The sequence below is a fragment of the Austrofundulus limnaeus genome, unplaced genomic scaffold (assembly GCF_001266775.1).
Source record: "Austrofundulus limnaeus strain Quisiro unplaced genomic scaffold, Austrofundulus_limnaeus-1.0 Scaffold110, whole genome shotgun sequence".
Lineage (NCBI taxonomy): Eukaryota > Metazoa > Chordata > Actinopteri > Cyprinodontiformes > Rivulidae > Austrofundulus > Austrofundulus limnaeus.
This window is the reverse complement of record NW_013952512.1, coordinates 986,818-1,006,875: the sequence shown is the minus strand read 5'-3', so window position 1 is coordinate 1,006,875 and position 20,058 is coordinate 986,818. Positions and strand designations below refer to the sequence as shown.

General features: G+C 38.2%; 1 protein-coding gene across 1 annotated transcript; it reads right to left on the bottom strand.

Annotated features, from left to right (window-relative positions):
- Positions 1-1,255: 1,255 nt before the first annotated feature.
- Positions 1,256-19,952, bottom strand: brca2 (BRCA2 DNA repair associated). Its single transcript, XM_014014085.1, has 33 exons — positions 19,767-19,952; positions 19,437-19,529; positions 18,980-19,213; positions 18,110-18,173; positions 17,290-17,357; positions 17,145-17,173; positions 16,920-17,031; positions 16,771-16,826; positions 16,459-16,543; positions 15,705-16,307; positions 11,094-15,608; positions 10,807-10,905; positions 10,666-10,735; positions 10,134-10,585; positions 9,862-10,043; positions 9,564-9,751; positions 9,291-9,461; positions 8,110-8,482; positions 7,875-8,030; positions 7,625-7,772; positions 7,435-7,547; positions 7,173-7,368; positions 6,918-7,084; positions 6,698-6,836; positions 6,355-6,611; positions 5,790-5,933; positions 5,368-5,704; positions 4,750-4,808; positions 3,429-4,336; positions 3,214-3,338; positions 2,940-3,028; positions 1,907-1,983; positions 1,256-1,809 (listed from the first exon to the last, which is right to left on the bottom strand). Exons 2-33 carry the CDS (start codon positions 19,489-19,491, stop codon positions 1,656-1,658), a joined length of 10,425 nt encoding a protein of 3,474 aa, XP_013869539.1. The 5' UTR covers positions 19,492-19,529; positions 19,767-19,952; the 3' UTR covers positions 1,256-1,655.
- Between the last annotated feature and the right edge of the window lie 106 nt (positions 19,953-20,058).

Below are 20,058 nucleotides of genomic sequence, written 5' to 3'. Positions count from 1 at the left end.
CTTGGAGGAAAAAAAACATTTCAGGATAAATAATGTTCCTGCGGAAGGATCATGTTTTTTATGCTTTTGCCACTTTACTAACCAAATGAATGAAGTGCAACTAGATAGTGCATGGCCTAAATATCTGAGTAAAAATAAATGCACTAAGTATTTTAATTCGTGAAGTGAACTTTGTGCCCCTCCATTTGTTTTTAAGTTCATATTTGACTGATTTTGTCCTATTAAGGGAAATAAAAGCACATACTTTGATAAAAAAAATATATATATTTTTTTGTGCCTCCATGTGTCAGAGTGCTGTTTCAGCCCGATGCGTGAGAACAGGAATGGTGGCCCAGATCTATCAGAAAAAGAGGAACTCATCTTAAAATCCACAGAAACCATTCATAAAAAGTGCCTACCATCATAGAATTTACTTGAAAATAAAGCAACAAAAATCCCCAGTCACATCCAACAGTCATGAGTTCAGAGAAAAATCCTCCTCAACCCTCCACACAGCACTGATTAAGGGGGAAAAAAAAGTCAACCAAACAGCACCTGTGTGCCGCTTTAATGAGCACCGGGGGAAATGAAAGGACAAGAAGTCATTTCCTGAGATGCAGTAATCCATACTTCAGACCAAAAAAAAAAAAAAAGCCTATTTGTGTCATCGTTCCATGTTGTAGGAGCGCTTTGTTGCAGGTAAAGTGGGTTCACACGACTTTCACCACCTGCTTTAATGAGCAATTCTGTTTACCGGGGTCATGAATATTTTAAATTGCCAGTGTCCCTTTTATTCCTTCACTTACACACTGTACCACAATCAGAAACGAGTTCAGATTTTAAAGGTCAACACATCACTCAGTAATGGGGAAAAAAATTGTCTTTTTTTTTCCATTCATCTGATGATTTCCTTTCACCAACACTGGTAACAGTAATAAAATCAGTGAAAATCTGTTTGATTGTCAAGCAGCTGAGACCTCATGGTTACATGTGCACGTCAACAACTGAGGCTTGACCTTCTCATCGGCTGCACTGAAAACCATTAGTGAGTTACAGTATGTCCTAATGGCTGGTATGAGAATATTTAAAGAATGAAAATAAGAAACCTCTTTCAGTATTTCTCGTCTTCAGTGACTGAAAATGGAGCTTTGACTATATTATTCCAATTTTCTTATCTAAATAGTGTGGTTATACATATAGATTTTGCCACTTAGAACCTGCCTTTTAAGGCACCGACAGTAAACATTTTTTTGATAAGAAAACAAACAATTTGTCGTGCCAAAAGGCTTTGAAACAGATTTTTAATTTTTTTCTGGAAATCTACAAAAGTTTGAAATTGGCAGAACTTACTTGTAGGCGACTGAATAAGTGTGTACATGACATATATGAAAAGAGAACCTTTTGATTTTTAATCTAGTTGCATACAAGAATGTACAAAAACCTTTTAAACATCAGTCATTACAATCAAAAGCAAAAAAAATTTGTATGCTTTTTAAGCAATAATGGTCAAAAAGTGACCGTCTTAGAAAACGTTCTTCTCATATAAATTTACAAAACGTAAAATAATAAATTAAATCTGTGTATTAACACCCGTTCTTTTTACATAAGTAAAAATGTGTTGATCTTCAAGAACAATTATTTGGTTAAACTTTTTAATCAAACAAAAGAAAAACAAATTAAGTTTTCCTGATGTGCGGCTGCTCTGCTCGACGACTCTCTTTCACATGAGCTGGCTCCTGTGAGTTCATGACGATGTCTACAGAAACGAGAGCTGAGAAACGATCCATCATCTGTATGATCTTCTCATGAGAAACACCGTGTTTGTTCCGCCTGGAGCGAAATGATTGCAGGGAAGTCATGTTAGCAGATGAAGTATTTCCAAGTTTTATAAATGTATGCTAATACGGTATATCGATAAAAAACGTACATCTCCAGCTCGTATGGATCAAACTTCCAGCTGGTGTCAGGCTCACAAAAATCCACTCTGTATCCTCTCTCTAACGCCTGACAAAAAAATAAAAATAAAATAAATAAATTAATAAATAATAATTAAGTAGGTACAAAAAATATAATTTATAAAGAGGTGTGATACATTATACACTGATCAACTATATTATTTGACAACTGGAACAATAATAAAAATAGCTGTTTCTTATTTTTTATTAATTTTATTTATTTATTTAACCTTTATTTATCCAGGTAAACTGTTTGAGAACCACTTCTCAATTACAAACCACTTTTCATTTATCAAGTTAACATATTTGTATGTTATATAAACAGCATTTCTTATTCATTATCTTGAACTTGTATGACTTTATATGGGTTAGTTCACTACAACAAAATCTGAATCAGCAGGTCAGAGCTATTGGCCATAAAACCAGAACCGGTGCCCCTCTCAGCATCAGCATTTTAACAAGCCTTTTATCAAATATTTGATTTAATCTCGTTACATTTGTTATCTGCAAGGTTAATTTTCTGTGTATAATTAAATTCATGTGCTCCTTTTTACACACATCATGACCACCACCATGTTCTCCTCACAGTTTTGTAAATGGAGTAAAATAAAAGTATTACATGCTATCATTCTCTGACTGCAAAGTACTGTTTAATGCGAGGGCACACTGTTGCTCTAAAGTCCAGTCGACAGCCCATCATTCTGTCACTGGGTCAGTTTTTCTTCCTTGGACAGCATCCAAAACACTCTGAACGCCGTGTGTCAGAAACGTCCCAAAGCTGCAGTTATGGAGAAACTATGACTCACCCATAAACAGTGATCATAGTTTGACTCTCATCATTGCTGATTTTTATGTCTGCTGGCAGGATTTCCAATTAATAAACAACTTTTTTAACTTGCTGCCTTTCTACACTCTGCTTATAGTAGCTACTGCAACAAGATTATTCAACACTCGGTTGATCCTAAACGTTGTTTTACCATGAATAAAAATACTTTAAGTCCTCACCATTTTGACATATGGCTTCATTTCCCAGGCTTGGAGGTTTGTGTTGTCAATTATAACGGGAGAGCGACCACCTTGTATGGCATCTTTAGCTGGCACACAGACACACAAAAAAAGTCACCAATAAAGATACATTTCAAATATTAAAAACAAGCTTTGTGGAAAATGTCAAAACTTGTGCGACAACTTAAAAAAAAAACACTGCAACAGTTGAAGACTAACAGTGATTGCTACATACATCTAATAATATGAACCTGAATGAGTATGTTGGTTTTACCTCTGCTCTGGTTCCATTCATGTGCCGCTCCAAGAAGCCTCACATCATAGCGGCAGCCGTTCTTCTGGGTAAAGTAATCATCTGTGCTCAGAATAACCCCACTAGGACCTGTGGAGAGCAGCTCCCTAACGGAGTTGTAACAAGGAAATTTCAAATTAAATAACAGCTGTACGTACAAAAGGCTAACTCCTGATTGAGATCACACATAATTATACCTCGACAATGTGCTTTTCCCAGATCCTGGTAATCCCCTCATTAGAATTAGCACCAGGGAAGAATGGAACGTGTTTGTATTATCGCGCAGTTGGTTGGGATGCTGTGGCAAACTTTCATAGACATAGTTTTCATCATGCCAAGACCACTCTTCTCTTCTGTCCCCTGACCACCCAGCAGTTCTGTGATCTGAATCTGCGTCATTCCAACCCAAGCGCTGAGGAGGATTTCCATAAAATCCCTGAGAGGGGTGAAGGCATGTGTGCGGAGGTGGAAGTGCTGGAAGATTAAATTCATTGTAACTCTGGTTTGTCATTCTAGCATCATTGAAGGCGTTATCAATATACAGTGGCAGGTTTCGTGACTTTGGGCAGGCAGACGGATGTGACCGGTAAGGTAAAGCCGGTGGGACAAATCTGGGGTATGGTGGTCTGTTTGAAAATGGAGGATAAGGACACTGGTTGGGCGTTGGCCTCTGTTTGAGTTGGTACGGCTCATTTCGATACCAATGAGGCCAGGAGATGTTTGTCTGTTCCCGTTTACTCTGGTAGCTGCTCGTTTCTGAAGAAGTCTTTGTGATATGAAGCTTTCCCTCAGGTTCATCCCGCGTCTCTTTGCTGGCAGATAATTCAGGAGGTTGTGATGGACCATCATCTTTCTCTGGATTACTTTCAGTCTGGTTTAGATCTGGTGGATCAATCTTCTCAAGTTCCTCATAAAACTTACTCAGGGCGTCATCCATGTTGCATTTGGCCGGGGATGTTTCTGGGGGAAATGCTGGTCCAATGAAAGCTGTGCTGGTGAGTCCAACCTCCTTTAACACTTCGTCCCTTACATAGGTCTGGACTGTTGTGGTCAGTGGTGGCACGTTTAGAGCTTTTATCAACAGACTCATCTCCGATCTTTCCTGCTATACAAGGTTTTTCAAAGGCAGTTGAGCTCTTTGAGGAGAAATCTGAAAGAGACATATGCACAACCATACAAACTAGTTAATTTCACAACCAAACAATAACAATTTTAACTATAAGTCATGACAATTATTAGAAAAAAACTGCAATACATTGTTTTATTATTGTATATATAGGCTATTGGCTTGGTCTCTGAGCAAAAAAAAAAGTCACATATCGACAACAAAGGTCAACTGCAACACAAATCGCGAACGAGTCAATAAAAATGTTTTTAGCTTAACGTAACAGTAAAATACAACTATTGTTTTTGTTCGGGATGCTTACCGTTCACATTCACAATAGATAAATGCGAGTAAAAATATATTTTAGCAAAACAGCCGGCAATTGTTTCACATTTCCGAAGGCTTCAGTTTACGGAAGTGACGTAGTACTTCCGTTCGCGCAACAAACGGGTGCATTTGCGAGCGCGCCCCCCTCAGGACGGAAGCGTGATAACACTTTGAATTTTTTTCTCCTATTATTAAAAAACAACAAAAAACAAAACATAATAATGGTGTGGAGAGGATGGCTATAGGGGGAGAAGGGAGGCCATCAAAAAAAAAAAAAAAAAACACTTTGAATTTCTGTTACACAACCGGCAAATATACTATTATGGTCAATTTCTGTCCATTTTATATGGAGTTGTTTTTACCCCCAGTTTCCCCTCCCCTTTGTCACCTCTCTGAAATAGAAGTATATATTTAAAAGAACCTACTCAAATAATAAAAAAGATCTAAATCATAGAGCTACACTGTGGATAAAGATATTTGAATTTATAAAGTAAACATTTTGTAAGTCGGAGACAACTGCAAAAATGATACTATGATTTTACTCTGGAAAGTAATAAGTTCTTTAATAACTTCAGTGACAAAACAAAAACAAGAACAAATACTGGATTTGTCCGAAGCAGCTTTCAGATTTTACATTCAGTCAGTACAGTGGTTAAAAGATACGTCTTATCAACATTCAGTCATGTCCACCTATAATAAATCACCAACATGCAGAGCCTGAGTGTCAATCATAGCCAGTTCCTCATCATTCACCCATCCATCCTCCACCAGAGAGTCAGTGGGTTTTTGTACTGTAGTCGTTGCAGATTTTAAAGTGCTGGGTGGCCCAGACCTCCGAGGGGGCTTAAATGTTTTATTTACACATGGAGGAACAGCTGAGGCCAGGTGAGACAGAGGTGGTGGAGACGGGATACGGGACAGATAATCCAGAGCGCTTCTTCTTTTCAGGCTTTTGGAGTCTGACGAAGACGTTCCTGCTGGAGGGTTCCTGCCGACGGGTGTGAAAGATCCAAGGTTTTGGTCTGCTTTCTGAAATGTTTCCTGAATAAACAGACGGTTTCATTTCCTGAGTTAGTCCAATGTATAAAACAGTTCAAAATAAACAAAAAGGAGAACAAAAACTTACAGTTGTCTTTGAGTCTTGTTTTCTGCCTGTTTCAGAGACTGGGGTCTGTGGTCGCAGAGATGGAGAGTAGATGAACTTTGTGCCATCAGACTTGACTAAAAGTGAAAGCTTTTCTTCAGCAACTTGAAAAAAGTTGTTTTGACACTAAAAATACAGAAAAAAGAAACCTAAGAAAGCTAGAAGCAGTTCAAACCAGTAAATCCAAACAATAGATTTCAGAATCTAATCATCTAGTAATTGCAATCTAAACAATCACAGTGATAATTGTAATTATATATTTATTTTTCTGCACAGCTCTTTGGTGCAACATTTTATAAAAAAAGGACATTATTTTGCAGAGGAACAACAGCGTTATCCAAAATTTCAAATAGATTTTCTCGTCATTATCTTGTCTAAGCATTTCATTAAAACACAAAATCCCAATAAGCAGTAAAACACACTGCTAACATTTTAAAAGTAAACTATAAAGCACCCTGACTGTTGTAAAGTCATAGAAGATGAGCAGGTAATAGTTTCTGAATCATATTAGCAGCTCTGGGGTCGTTCTGCATCGGCAGTGCTGTACCTGGAGCAGGTTTTTCAGTTGGCTGAAGGATTCCTGAAGATGAACATCCTTGGGGTTTGTAGATAAGACCGTCAGATCACCAGCATACACAACAGGAGTTGGATGTAAGGATTGTCCCCTGAGCTGCAGGTTGCTCAGAGCTAAAAGGACGCGTGGTTTTATCACATCTTCAAGACCGGCCTGAGATAAACCACTGAAGCAGCGCACTTTCACAAAGTTCAGTTTCCCATCAGCCAAATAAAATGCAGGAGATGTTCCTAAGCACAAAAATATAAATTATAATTCAATAAACAATACTGTTTTAGTGAAAAATAATGATAAAACTAAAGATTTGAACACTAACCATGTTCATCTATAACACTGATAACACATCCTGTGAGATCAACCTCTCCACACAGAGGCTGGAATTCTGCATTTTGAAGTTTCACAAAGTCTGTTGCGACTCTTGGTTGGAAATAGTCTGACAGCCACTCCTGGGAGGCCTGAGGGATTAAGTATAATGTTAAAGTCTGTCTTTCATGCATTTAAGTTAGATGATACGTATATTTCTCCTCCTACAACACCTGTAGGTTCTGAAACTGGGTCTTCTTTGTCCCAGTGAGCTGAACTGTTTCAACGCTGCTTCGTTTCTGTCCCCCTGAGGCAACGAGGTTATAAACCTTGTATCGACAACCTTCCTTCAACAAAGACTGAAGATCTGAGGAGGGTCGCCAAAGATTCAACTGATGAACTATAACAAAAAAGAAAGAATAAGTCAACAATAGTAAGCAGGTTAATGTAATATAAATTAAATAAAAAGAAAAAAATTGAAGACACACCACGATTAGATTGGGTTTTTGAGTCAGCGATGTAAAGTCTCCACACAGGAGTGACATCCCTTTTGGGACAGCTCAGTTTGTTGTCCTCTGCCTCTAAAGCTCGACGATATCGATCCTGCAGCTCAGCTTGCTTCTTCTCCATCAATGAACGCTTGTAGGCATGTAGGGTCTCCAACTGTTCTTCACTCAACTTAGCCTTGAGCACAAGACTGAGCATTAAATTTTCATTAGAGAAAAAAAAAAAGTCTTAAAAAAATCTTACCTCAAGGTAAGCTGGATCATCTCCAACTGCTTCATACAGTTCCTCTCCATCCTGGAGGTTTGAAACATCATGATGGCTGATGGATTGCCTTCTCCGCTGCCATTTGCCGTTCTCTAAAAGTGCAAAATTGTTGAAGCTTTACTCAGTTTAAGTTTGAAATTACAAGTGAAAAAAAAAAAACAACTTCAACCTTTATCCTCTTTTTCAAATTCAGCTTGGATCTTGGCAAGGAGTGTCTCCATAGCTGTTTGTTTGTGGTTGTTGAACAGTCTGGCCTCCTTCTCTTCTGCTCGAGAGGACCGGAACACAATACCTCCATCTGCTTTCCTCTCCATCCACTAAAACACACCACAAATTCAGTCAAACGGGCTGTTTATTTTTACCAATTAAATTGATTAAAAATAGACCATATTAAAATATACCAGTGTTTCTCTACACACCTGTATGGGGTAGCTTCTTAAAATGACAATATCAACACATCCTATAGGCCCCCCATTGCTAAATAAACTGGAGAGTGGAAGCAGGAATGGTCGTGGGTCTCTTTGAAATCCCAGTTTAGAATCCCATCGTGCACGTCTGCTGCTATTGGCACAAATCTAAACACGAGCAACAAAATCCATGTTATGTAGCTACTTTGTGTCGAGTGGAAAATCTGAAGCTTCCCATTTAGAATACCTTTAACACAAGGGAATCAGGTGCTTCCAGAGGGGAACAGGCATCTTGTGATCCTATTAGCTGAGCCCCGTGGATGATCAGCTTGACACCAACAGTCAGCAGGCCTTTGTGAAGCATAGCAGTCAAAGGTTCGTCCAGCTGAGCTCTGACGGCGTACCAACCATCTGTAAGCCGGACGACGGCATGTGACGTTTCTATCTTGGCGTCAGCACTTTGTGGTGTTTTTGTGGCATTGTGACTCTGCCTGTTTGGAGCGTGGCCCCTGGAAATGATCTCGCAAACACACAAAACAAGAGTTTTGGCCGCTGTGTCGTCCTTTTCCATGATCTTCCTCAGAGCTGGCCTGCGGCTGTGGTCCACCTCCACATCATACCTATTGCATAAAATGAAATCAAAGCTTCAGACTGAGTTTTTCATTTATACAAATACAAAAATTAATGTGTTATTCAATGTGCCAATTCAGTTGTTTCAAATGTTTTTATTTTGTACAAATTAAACTAAGAAAGTATTAAATGCAATTAGCGACATTTTTCACTATTATATTTTGATCATTGTGGAAAGAGCCTGCAATTTTTAATTATAAATTTGGATTATCCTCTTGTCATTACTGTATTACTAATCTAATTTTTCTGACTAGTACTGAACTGGCAACCTGATGGTTAAAACACACCCTAACCACTCTCCCACAGCCGCCGTTGTACTTAATGTAATTCACTGAAACTGCAATTAGTAAAAGGTGAACATTTGTCCCTTTTTATTTATATTTTATAACACCAAATGGGGTATGGTAATGTGTAAACAAATTTTTAGTGCATTTTACAGTAATATGTACTAATTGCAAATAGTGCTGGGCAGTATACCGGTTTGTACAGAATACCATTTTTTTATTTCTGTGATGATATGAATTTTCTGAATACCGACATACCGGTTTAAATAGCATGAACACGTTCGGAATGTTTCGTCGCGGCCACCAGTGAACTGTTTCCCGGGGGACACTTTTCCTCGCAGCACCGCTATGCGCATTAGCATGCTTGTTGAAGTAACTGGCAGCAGGTGGCGATTCTGCTGCTTATGTTGACTGACATATATACAGTATATATATGAATGATATAAAATTTGGGTCATACCGCCCAGCACTAATTGTAAATATACAAAACTACAGCAAGTTGAACCTTATATACCTGTACTTCAGCTGTAGAAGAACCTGCTCCGGAGTGAGACAAAGGCTGCCCATTGTTTCTGGAAAAGATTTTTCCATTGAGGCCTGCTTCCACACAATCCATCTGTAGTGATTGTACACCCATGCCTCACTGATTAGTTTAGGATCTACACCAGGAGTGTCACATAATGCTCTGTGGAGAACAAATTCAGTACATTAAGCTTGACGTAAAAAAACACACCTGATTATTCCTAATATAACAAGTAGTTTAACATCAGCTTAATTTTACTAGTACCTATAGAATTCCTCCTTTCCTGCTGTCCAATCATTGCTGGGGATCAACGATCCCCCATCAGCAAGGTGAACACCATCTCCACCTTTAAAGGCTTCCCGCTTGAAAAACTGCAGCAAATTGAAGCGAAACGACTCTGCAGTCTCACTGGTCATCTCAAAAACATTCCTTTGGACTCCGCATTCATAAAGCTGAAATAAAAAATAAAAAAAACACCACATTGTGAAAAGTGACTGAGATGGTGCAGTATAGCTACCCGCAACTTTACCTCTCCAAAGTGCAGTAACAGTTATAGGCTTGCCTGTTTTGGGTTGTATCTTGCTGGGTTCTTTCCATTCACCGCAGCTTTTAATGAGATCCTTGCCACTCCAGAAGTCTTTGTTAAAAATAAGCTTCCTGGCAGAGGTCTAATGGTCTGGCGCCTCTTCTTCCTGATCCTCATGTCCTGCATAGCCCGTGCCAGCTCAATATTCTGATGCTCATCTGTCAATAAATCAGACACTTTATTTTTCCACTCAGGTTAGGCAGAGTATTTGTTGTTTAAATCAACTTTAGTCAAAGGGGTTACTCTACCTTGGTCACTGGAAAATGCGTCATCCACAACTGATGCCTCTGCTTCAGAACTCATTACCTCACAGTTTACAGGAACACTTGCATTATTTGACACATTTTGGTTTCTAGTGTCGACTGAAGCATCTGTAGTGCTTTGAGTTTTTATAGCAGGTGGTACATATATGTTACTGGTAGGCTCTACTGTAGAGGTAAGTTGGCGTTTATCTTGTTCTTCTGGTTGTTTAGAGAAGCTTTTCTGTAATACAGTTCTTTGCTTTTTGAATGGTGGAACAAACACAGGTGTTCTGGTGTTTTCTTTAGGGTCCGGATTCTTGGGAATTTCTCTGTTTGAATTTTTGATAAATGGCGGAACAAACAGCATCTTGGGGTGTGATCCTCTGCCATCTCCTGAGGCTGAGGCTTGCGGTACTGTTGTCTTTTGAAATCTTGTGTCTTTGTAGTGTTTTGAAGCACTGTATAAAAAAGGAGACTTCTCAAAGATCTGACAACTGTCACCAGTCTTTGTTAAACACAATTTCCACAAAGAACTTACCTGTGTGGATTTGTGATGTTTGGATGAAGTGAGGCACTGTACTTAAAAACTCCCCTGTCTTTTATTAAACCTTAACACATAAAAATAATTAACATACACAATATTTATTTTGGATAGCTGTTTATAGTGTAATTGACTTACCATTTGGACAACTTTTTACAGGATGAAGAACTGAACCTTTTGAACTATCAAAAGTTCTGTCAAACTCATCCAGTAATCTTCTTTTAGAAGGAGGATGACCTTTGTTTAAAAAAAATAAGAAAACCATTCAAGTTTAATGTGTAAATAGTTTCTGTGATAGAGCTACACTCTAGCAAAAAACATAACAAAAACATGTCACTTAGAATATTGAAGTACTGAATGAAGTCCTATCCCAGTGTTAATACAACATAATATTCTAAGTAAAGCTTTAGGTGCAAGACACTTACCAGTGAGATCTGTGTCTTTTAACAGTCTCTTCCTTCCTTTTTCATCCTCTGTTAATCTGTTGCTTGATTTTAGTTCATCTGGCTGAGTTGTATCTTCTGAAATGACTAAGAGATTCTGTCCAGCAAGCACTTCATCTTCTAGCAGGGCTTTTGTGCAGTCCAGAGCTTCTTGTGCAAGAAACCTGTGCTGAGTTTCTGTGCAACCGGTGAAATTTAGTAGCTGTAAGTTGAGATCTGAAGACTCTTCTGTTCTCTGAACTTCAGTTGTCTTGCTGTAACTTGTCTGATTAATATTACAACCCAACATGTTTGACTCCTCAACATCTTTTAGGTTTTCTACTCCTGTCGTGGTAGAAAATGACCTTCTTTCACATGGATCACTTCTCTTTACATGACTATTCTCATCGCTGAGAGAGGTAAGATTATCAGTTCTTTCCACATTTTTTGCTTTTGGTGGCTCCAGTTTCATTGTGTTTTGTGGACTTGGGTTTGAAAACGAACTGTGCTCTCCATCAGCAGATTCTTTCAAAAACTGTTTTGCTTCCAAAAGACTTTTCTCTGAAATGTGGGCTTGTCTTCCTCCTGCCGTCATGAAACCACAGTGTATATATTCAGCTTTGCTTTGAACATCATGTTTCTCATCACTCCTCTTTGTGTCTGGAAGAGTTGAGTTGTTTGTACTCAAACTGGTGTCGCCGAAAAGAGCTTTAGCTTTTTGCAAGGCCTCAGATGAAAATGTTACAGGTTTACCGCTGGCTGAAGAAAACCCACTTTTCCAAGAAAAGGTTTCAGTGACAGGAATCTTGGAAGATGGCAACGAGACATGCATGTTTTCCTTAGCTTCATTTTCATTTAACAAGATTTTTGCTTTTGACAGAGCTTCAGATGACACAGCAACTAATTTCCCACCAGCTGTCTGAAATCCACTTTTTTGTTGAAGTAAAGCGCCTTCTCTTCGTTTCACTTGTTCTTTAATGTCCTTTGTGAATCCATTTCCAGGCTCATCAGAAACATTTCTTGTTACAGATTGATGTTTGAATACATTTTTATTCAAACTATCATCTTCACTACAAACAGCTCTACTTTTGCGTTCAGACAATATTTTACTGTTGCTGCTTACAATGCAGTCTATTTCCTTTTTAAAAGATACATCTGCATCCAGACTTGTTTTTGATGAATTGTCACATTCTTCGAACAGAAGTTTTGCCTTTAGAAGATTGTTTTCTGACACGTGGACTTTTGCTCCACCTGCAGTTGTGAAACCACAAAGTAATTTCTCTGTATTGTTACCACTGTTTTGTTTCTTGTCAATTTTTGTTGTCCGTGAAATGTCTGGGATTTCTGCACTCATACCAATATCACTGAAGAGAGATTGTGCCTTTTGAAGGGCCTCAGGTGAAAGTGTTACAGGTTTACCATTGCCAGAAATAAAGCTAGCATTCCTACATGGCAGAACACCGACTTCAGACTGTGGTAGAGTTGAATTTAATGTATTCTCAACTCTTTCAAAATCACTTAACAAGGTTTTTGCTTTCTTTAAAGCCTCAGATGATATATGGACACTTTTTCCACTGGCTGTCTGAAATCCACTATTCTGCTGTGGTAAGGTCTCTTTTTTTGGTTTCAATTGTTTGCTCATGTCCACAGCAGATCTTATTTTAGGTTCTTCTGAATTATTTACTGTAATACTTTGATCTGGATCAAGTTTGACAAGATTTTCCTTCTTGCTCTTAGCACCCGCGCTCACATCTGCATCATCTTTGTTACCTTCTGGACTTTCATCGTCATCCACATCACAGTCAAAGAAAGCATCTGCCTCTCGCATTGCTTTGGTTAAATCCAAATCGTCAAAATCCTTGAAAAGATCTTTGGCTTTTAAAAGGTTCTTTTGTGAAACATGGACTTTTGCCCCACCTGCTGTTGTAAATCCACAGTGTCTTTTCTCGGTTTTATCTTGAGCGTCTTTGTGTTTTTCATCACCCTTTGTGTTGAAAACTGTTGGGATATCTATGCTCAAACTGGTATCAGTGCAGACTGTCTTAGTCTTCTGTAAGTCCTCAGATGACACCACTACAGGTTCACCACTGGCTGCATCCTTGTCACTTTCACATTCTTTTATTAAGGTCTTTGTTTTCTTTTGAGCTGACAAAATGGCAACTTCTTTTCCTTGAGCTGTCTGAAATCCCATATTTTTTACATTTAAGCCCTCATCCCCGCAATCTCCTGTATTTTTTGCACTTTCCTTTCGATTAAGCTGTAGGTTTACATCATCATGCATGTTAATCTGATTCAAGAGGCATTCAGCCCTTCTCACTGCGTCAGCTGACACAGAGACTTTCTTTCCACTGGCTGTACAGAACCCATTAACGGCAGACAAAACAATGTTTGATGTGCAAGGTGTAGAAAATGGCAATGAAGTTGTAAATGGGTTTCCATGGAAAGACTTTGCATCCTTCAAAGCAGGTGAACCATTACTGCTTATGTCCTCTCCATTAACATGTGGTCCTTTTGTGTGAAGTGCAATTAGTCCTGCATTTACCTTTTCAGATGTGGTGCACCCAGCAACATGTTCCTCAGAGGTGTTGACCTTTAGGTTTTTGTATTTTGAAAAGCTCTTATTTTCAGTGCTTTTAGCTGACGCTTGTACATCTTTCTTATGAGGCATGTCATCTTTATGCCCCATTATATTACAGTCTTTGAAGAAAGCGTCTGCTTGTTGGATGCATTTTGTTGAAATAGAGATCCCTTTCCCACTAGCCATGTGGAAATCACTTTGTAACACTTTGGTGTCCATTTTGTTGTTTTTGAAACTCTTGGGGCAATCCTTATCTTCAACATTTGGGACCTGTTTATATGGATATACAGACTGCTCTGTTTTGGAAAAACAGTCTTGAATATTCTTCTCAACATGACACTTATCCTTGGATGTGAACTTCAAAACCTTCTTGCATGTGTCATAGTCCATGCTGCAGTTTTGATCTGTTTTGGCATCAATTTTAGCATTTTGCTGGCCTAGTGGTTTTTGATCTGTCAGATTCTTCTCTAAACCTGCAAACAAAGCTTGTGCTTTGCTCAAACATGTTTTTGAAACTCTCAACATATTTCCTCCTGCTGTTGTGAAAGCCACATCAAACATTAAAGGGTTGCAGTTGTTCAGTTTGCTTGGTTCACCATGCTCAGCTGTGTGGAAATTATTGGGTCCAGTTAAAATAAGATGATTATTGTCTTCAGAAATGTTTTCCAAGAAAGGAGCTACCGAAGAACTTTGATTTTTCAGTGCAGTTGAAGATGATAGATCTGAGGACTGACTTGTGGACTGATCTGAAACCAAGGCCATTTTGTCAAGCATCACAGTGTTTGCAGAGTTCTTTCCACCATCTGAATTGAAGCTGTCATCAAAATTTATACCAGCAAGAAAATCTGGGTCAAGTTCTCGGTCAGGTTTTTGTGATGGATTGGCATCATCTTGATCTTTTTGTATTAGTTTTGCAGTTTTGGGCTGTGTAAAATCAAACTGACTGTCCGCTTCTTCTAAGAGAGAGCACAGTTCTGTCACATCAACTTTTTCAGAAGCTGTTAACTGAGAACTATTTCCAAGTGTTTCTTCCAAATGAGATAGTTGGTTTGAGGTAGAATTTTTGTTTGTGAGAGGCCGATTACTCAGGCTGATTTTAGGCTTAGCAGGGTGGTCATATTTGGTGAATTGATTATTAAAAATCTTTTTACCTTCAGTTTCTTCAAAGAGACACTTTGCTCTCTCCAGACTGGCTGAGGAGATGTGTATTCCTTTATCTGAAGCAGTTCTGAATCCCGATGAATATGCAGAAGAGAGCGAAGCGTTGGTTTTCTTTGGTAGACTGTCATAAATCTGACTACTTAATGGAATACAGTCACTTTTTTGGACAACTTCTGTAATGCTGGGCTGACATGTTGGCTTGGTCTCTATGTGTGATCCACTTTCTTTTCCAGGGTCCAATGTCTCCCTTTCCATAAAGTTCTGCAGTGTGGTTTTACTTTCTACTTCTAAATGTTCTTTCCAAATTTCTTCTTTGGTAAATAGAAAAGTACTAACATGCTGTTGACTTGAACCAGCATTTTCTGATGAGGAGGTCGTACAAGTGACGTCTGCAACACCGGACTGCATTCCACTGTCACTTGCAGTACCAGGACTAACTGAACAAGTTTGTCTTCTGTTATTGGTGCCATCACTTTCATGAAGATCAGCTTGTTTTGCATTTTGCTTTGCTTGTTTCATGGCTGAGAGACAGGTTGAAGGAGAGAAGTTATTTAAAGAATCCTTTGCTACTTTATCCTTCTGGCCAAAAATTACCGGTACTGCTTGGCTAAAGTCTTGTGCGAACTCTTTGCAAAGCTGTGACATGTCAAAATCTTGGATTTTTGCTCCTCTATTTTCTCCCATTATTTTTCTTTGATTCTGGAAAGTGTTCTTCTGTGTGTTGCAGCCCTCTGATTCACCAGGGACTTTCTCCAAAAGTTTGACATTCAGTTCTTGTCCTAAAAAAGGAGCATAATACATGTATTTATTTTTTCATTAAAGTTTGCATAAACATGAATATTAAATAGTAAAAAAAAAAAAAAAAAACCAGTTACCACAATCTGAAACTCCAAATGCTGAGTCCATCTTCTGAGACTGATGTTCTTTTCCTTGAACTTGTGTTTTTGAAGATGGAATTGTATAAACAAATTTTCTCTTTTGCTTGATAAATCCAAAGTCTGGGATATTCATTGATGGTCTGAAGAGCTCAACAGATTCTGTGTCACCTTGCTTTGTCAAAACACTGCTCTCCAAAGCACAAGGTGGGATTTCAGATAAATTTAAAGGAGACCACTGACTGATTGCAGGATCTCCAATTTTTGACAGTGGGGTTGAGGGTAATCTAACAGATTTCAGATCAGCTGTTGCTTCTACACTTGATGGAGAACAGTGTAATCCTGTGACATCTTTAGAGCTGCACTTCTCCTTTGCTTGAATGATTTGTTTACATTTGATTCTGTCGGGTTTCACTTTTCTCAAAGCTGAACTACTGTTGGCAAAGAAATTAGAGTCAACAGTTTCAGCTGCATCAAGATTTTCTTCTACTTTGTTACAAACTTCTTCGTTGTCAACATCATCTGGAGGCTCTTGTTGCCAAACATCCTCAGTCTGATTTAATGAAGACTGAAGGCAGTTTTGGGTCTCAAAAGACACAGCACCTATGTTAACAAACAAACAGACAAAAATAAGATAGGAAATCTGTTTTTGTGCAAGCAACTATGCTGTTGTAACGCATATATTTTTTATTTTTCCATATTTAACTCAGCTCCACAACCATTGTAATTTGTCCAAGGAAGGAAAAATCAGTACCTTGGGAAACAGAAGGAATAGCTTTGTTTTTGGGTACGTCTACTGAAGATGCTTTTGAAAGAGAAGGGAAAAGCTTCCGTACAAACTACAAAGATAGGAGGAAAAACACATGCTTAAAAACATAATCCAAAATAGATGGACCCTACTATGGTCCAACTAATGCAGCGGTTCTGTCTTTTCTGTAGAAACATTTCAGAACATTACTTCTTCTTGATACTCGTATCACTTTTTACTAAACGCAGAATACACTAGCAAATAAAATAGTGGCTGTCACAGTGTTTGTTATACGCTTGGAACATGTAAAATACTCACAACAAAATTTCTGTCTGCAGTAACACTTAATGGACAGGGACTCTCATCAGTTTTAGCTGTAACATTGACAGAATACACAGTTTTTCATGTGCTGAGTTTTAATTAACCAAACTCAAAATTTTACCTAACAAATAAAAGAAGTTACTCACATAAAATCAGGGTGGATGGCACTGCTGGGGGTGTATTCAAAGAACTTGTCCAAGAAATGTCAGGATTTATCTGGGCACCAAGGCTTTCACTAATATGCTTGGCATATTTGACCTGCATGATTCAAATGACATTTTAAGGAGATGAAACTTGAATGTTGCTCTTTACATCTGGATAGCGACTTGTTGAGATAAAAGTATCAATAAAATTAGACGTAACATACTTACCGAAGATTTGTTTGGTGTAGTGAGTAAATCTGTGCAAATGTTAAAAGCAAAAAATAAATAAAGTAAAAGAAAAATCAACAGAATGTGCCTGAATATTAACAAATGCTAATCACAGTGATTAAAAACAGATACATTTTAAGCTTACCCAAACTGTCCTCATTGTGAGGCTCAACAGCTTCACATTTCTCATCCAGGGCAGTGAACAGACCAACACTAAACAGACCAACACAGACGTAAAAAAAGAAAGAAATACCACACACACAAATAAAATCAACAACTAAGTAAGGTATTAAGTTTGAGGTTTTAATTCATATGTTTCATAGGTCTTTGTTTTAATTTGCTATAGTAACTTATGTTAAGGTAGAGACACTGGATAACAAGGTGACATTCACAGGTATGATGAGCAGGTGAGATGGGATGTGCACTGGAGTTGGTATAGGAGGTGCAACCACAAAAAGCATAGATGGACGTTGTGACAAAAATAATTGGTGACTAATCGACTATTTGAAAAACAACTGCAGATTAGTCGACTATCAAAATAGTAATTAGTTGCAGCCCTAACGCACAGGAATAAGTAATGACAAAAAGGAATGTCTGCAAGTAAACACAACATTGTTACAAGGGCTAACAACACAGAAAGTAACAAATAATCTGTTTCTTTAGAATTTTTTTAGTCATAATCAGAGAGAGAAGTGTTTCATTTAGTATTGTCTCAATAAACAAAGAGCTGAAGGAGTCTCCCTTTTTAAAAATGTCCCCTTTATTATCACTTCTTGTTTTACTTTGGCAGCAGCAAAATAAAATGAATATGCCAGTTATTTGACAAAATGGGTAAGATCATGTGTACTGTGCAAAATTTCTTAAACTCTAAGATGTTTAGTTCCATTTTTTTATTTGTGTAAAAAGCACGTCACAGGCTTTTTAGGAGCTATGTAGTACTGAATTAACATTTTGTTAGTACTCACCCCTGTCCTGACACCTGAAATAAACAAGGACTTTGTGTTGCCATCCATGGTAATGGTGCTCTTTCTAAGATGCACAACAGAGAAAATGCTTTTAGATGGAAATCAAAAAGATAATTATTATTATTATTATAACAGAAAAACATAAGTCACTAGGGTTTTGCATTACAAGATACATTTAAAGGGGCAATATCACGTAAAATCAACTTTTTTTGAGTTTTATATCATGTTATACTCTCATAAAAAAACATGCCCAAAGCCTTGCTCTGACTCATCCATGCATGTTTGAGAAATCCTGCAGCATTTTTAGGAAGCCATGCTGAGGAGCAAAATGACAGGTGGGGACCAGGAACGCCTTTTGGTACCAGAAACGCCCCTGGGACGTGTCTTTAAGCCGAGCTTCCTCATGGCGGAGTGCCCCCTCCTCCCCCCACACACCCGGCCCATGACTCCTGCAGGCTCTCGCAGTAACAAAGCAAACAAGTGAAAGTGAAACTTAAACTGTCTGCTGAGCTCTCAACATCAGTTCTCACTCAAGTGAAGCTCTTTTCAGATTAAAAATACCTTTGAGGAAATGTATTTTCAGATGCCAAGTAAACTGCATCATAGCAGCCCCCCACACTGAAATGGGCGAGACAGAAGCAGAAGGTGGTTCTTAAAGAGACAGAGGCCAATTTCAAGGCGTTTAGAAGAAGAAGTGATGAGAAGATAAGTTTATTTTCTATTTAAACATAAAAACAGCATTTTAATAAAGACTAAAGGTGACGTAGATACTTTATTATGATATAGTATTTAACTATATGCCTGATAAACACATAATATTGCCCCTTTATATATATATATATATTTGTGCTTCAACAACTTGAATCCTACCTTGTGCAGCTGTGAATGACCGCTCATCCTCAGGCTCAGGTGACACAGTTCGAATTTGTCTGAAAGCCTTGGGCGTTGAAAACAACTGACTGTCCGATGCCGTTTTCTCCAAAGGTGTTTTGAAATTTCCCTCTTGGTTTGCACATAGTTCATCCTTATCAGGAACATTTCTTTCATTAGGAGACGTTTGAGCTGTTAGTACTTCAAACCAGTTTGGGTCTAATTGTCCCAGCTCTGGAATGACAAATTACAAACATGCAAAAGGCTTTTAGTGAAGATGCAAAGTAAACACACAATTAAAATGGCGCCATGATGTCCTGTAGCTTTTACAAAACAATAGATGTGTCACTAGATTTTACATAGTACTAGTTTCTCTTTACACAAATAGGATATTCCTGACCTATATGTGGCTGCAGTAATAATTGAAGTCACAACTTTGCAAGCACTGGCATCTCACCTTTCCAGATTTCATTTTTGAAAGCGTCGTACATGGTTTTTAGGGATATATCCATTCCAAAGAACTCGAGTTACACCTAAAAATAGGGCACACCTGAAAGACAAAATAATATAAACACAAATATTAATTATTTCTCTTTTCCGTGAAGGTGAGGCTTAGTCCACATCTGCAACAACAAAAATACGTTTTGTCTACTAAACTATCAAACAGTTACGTTACAGCCACCATGCCAAACTGTCGAATACACATGTTAGTCTGTTTCAACCACGTCCACATATGTTCAAAAAGGACAAAACCCATGAGGATTCAGTTTTAACGACACAAACTTACCATGACGAACTGTAAGACTGTTGTTGTTCATGTCGAGAGAAAAAACTCCTAACAAAATGTTCACACGAAAACACAAAAATAAACTAATACAGGTAATTTAAAAAAAATTCTTGCTAAACAACCATCTTGCTAGCTACTGTGCTCGCTCGCAGCACAACAACACAAATCTCGCGCGCCGAAACCGGAAGTTTGGGCGAATTCAAAATAAGAGACATTAAGACAAAAAGAGTCATTGTAATTTACTGAACCAGGAAAAAAGCAGCACCAAGGGTATATATATATATATATATAT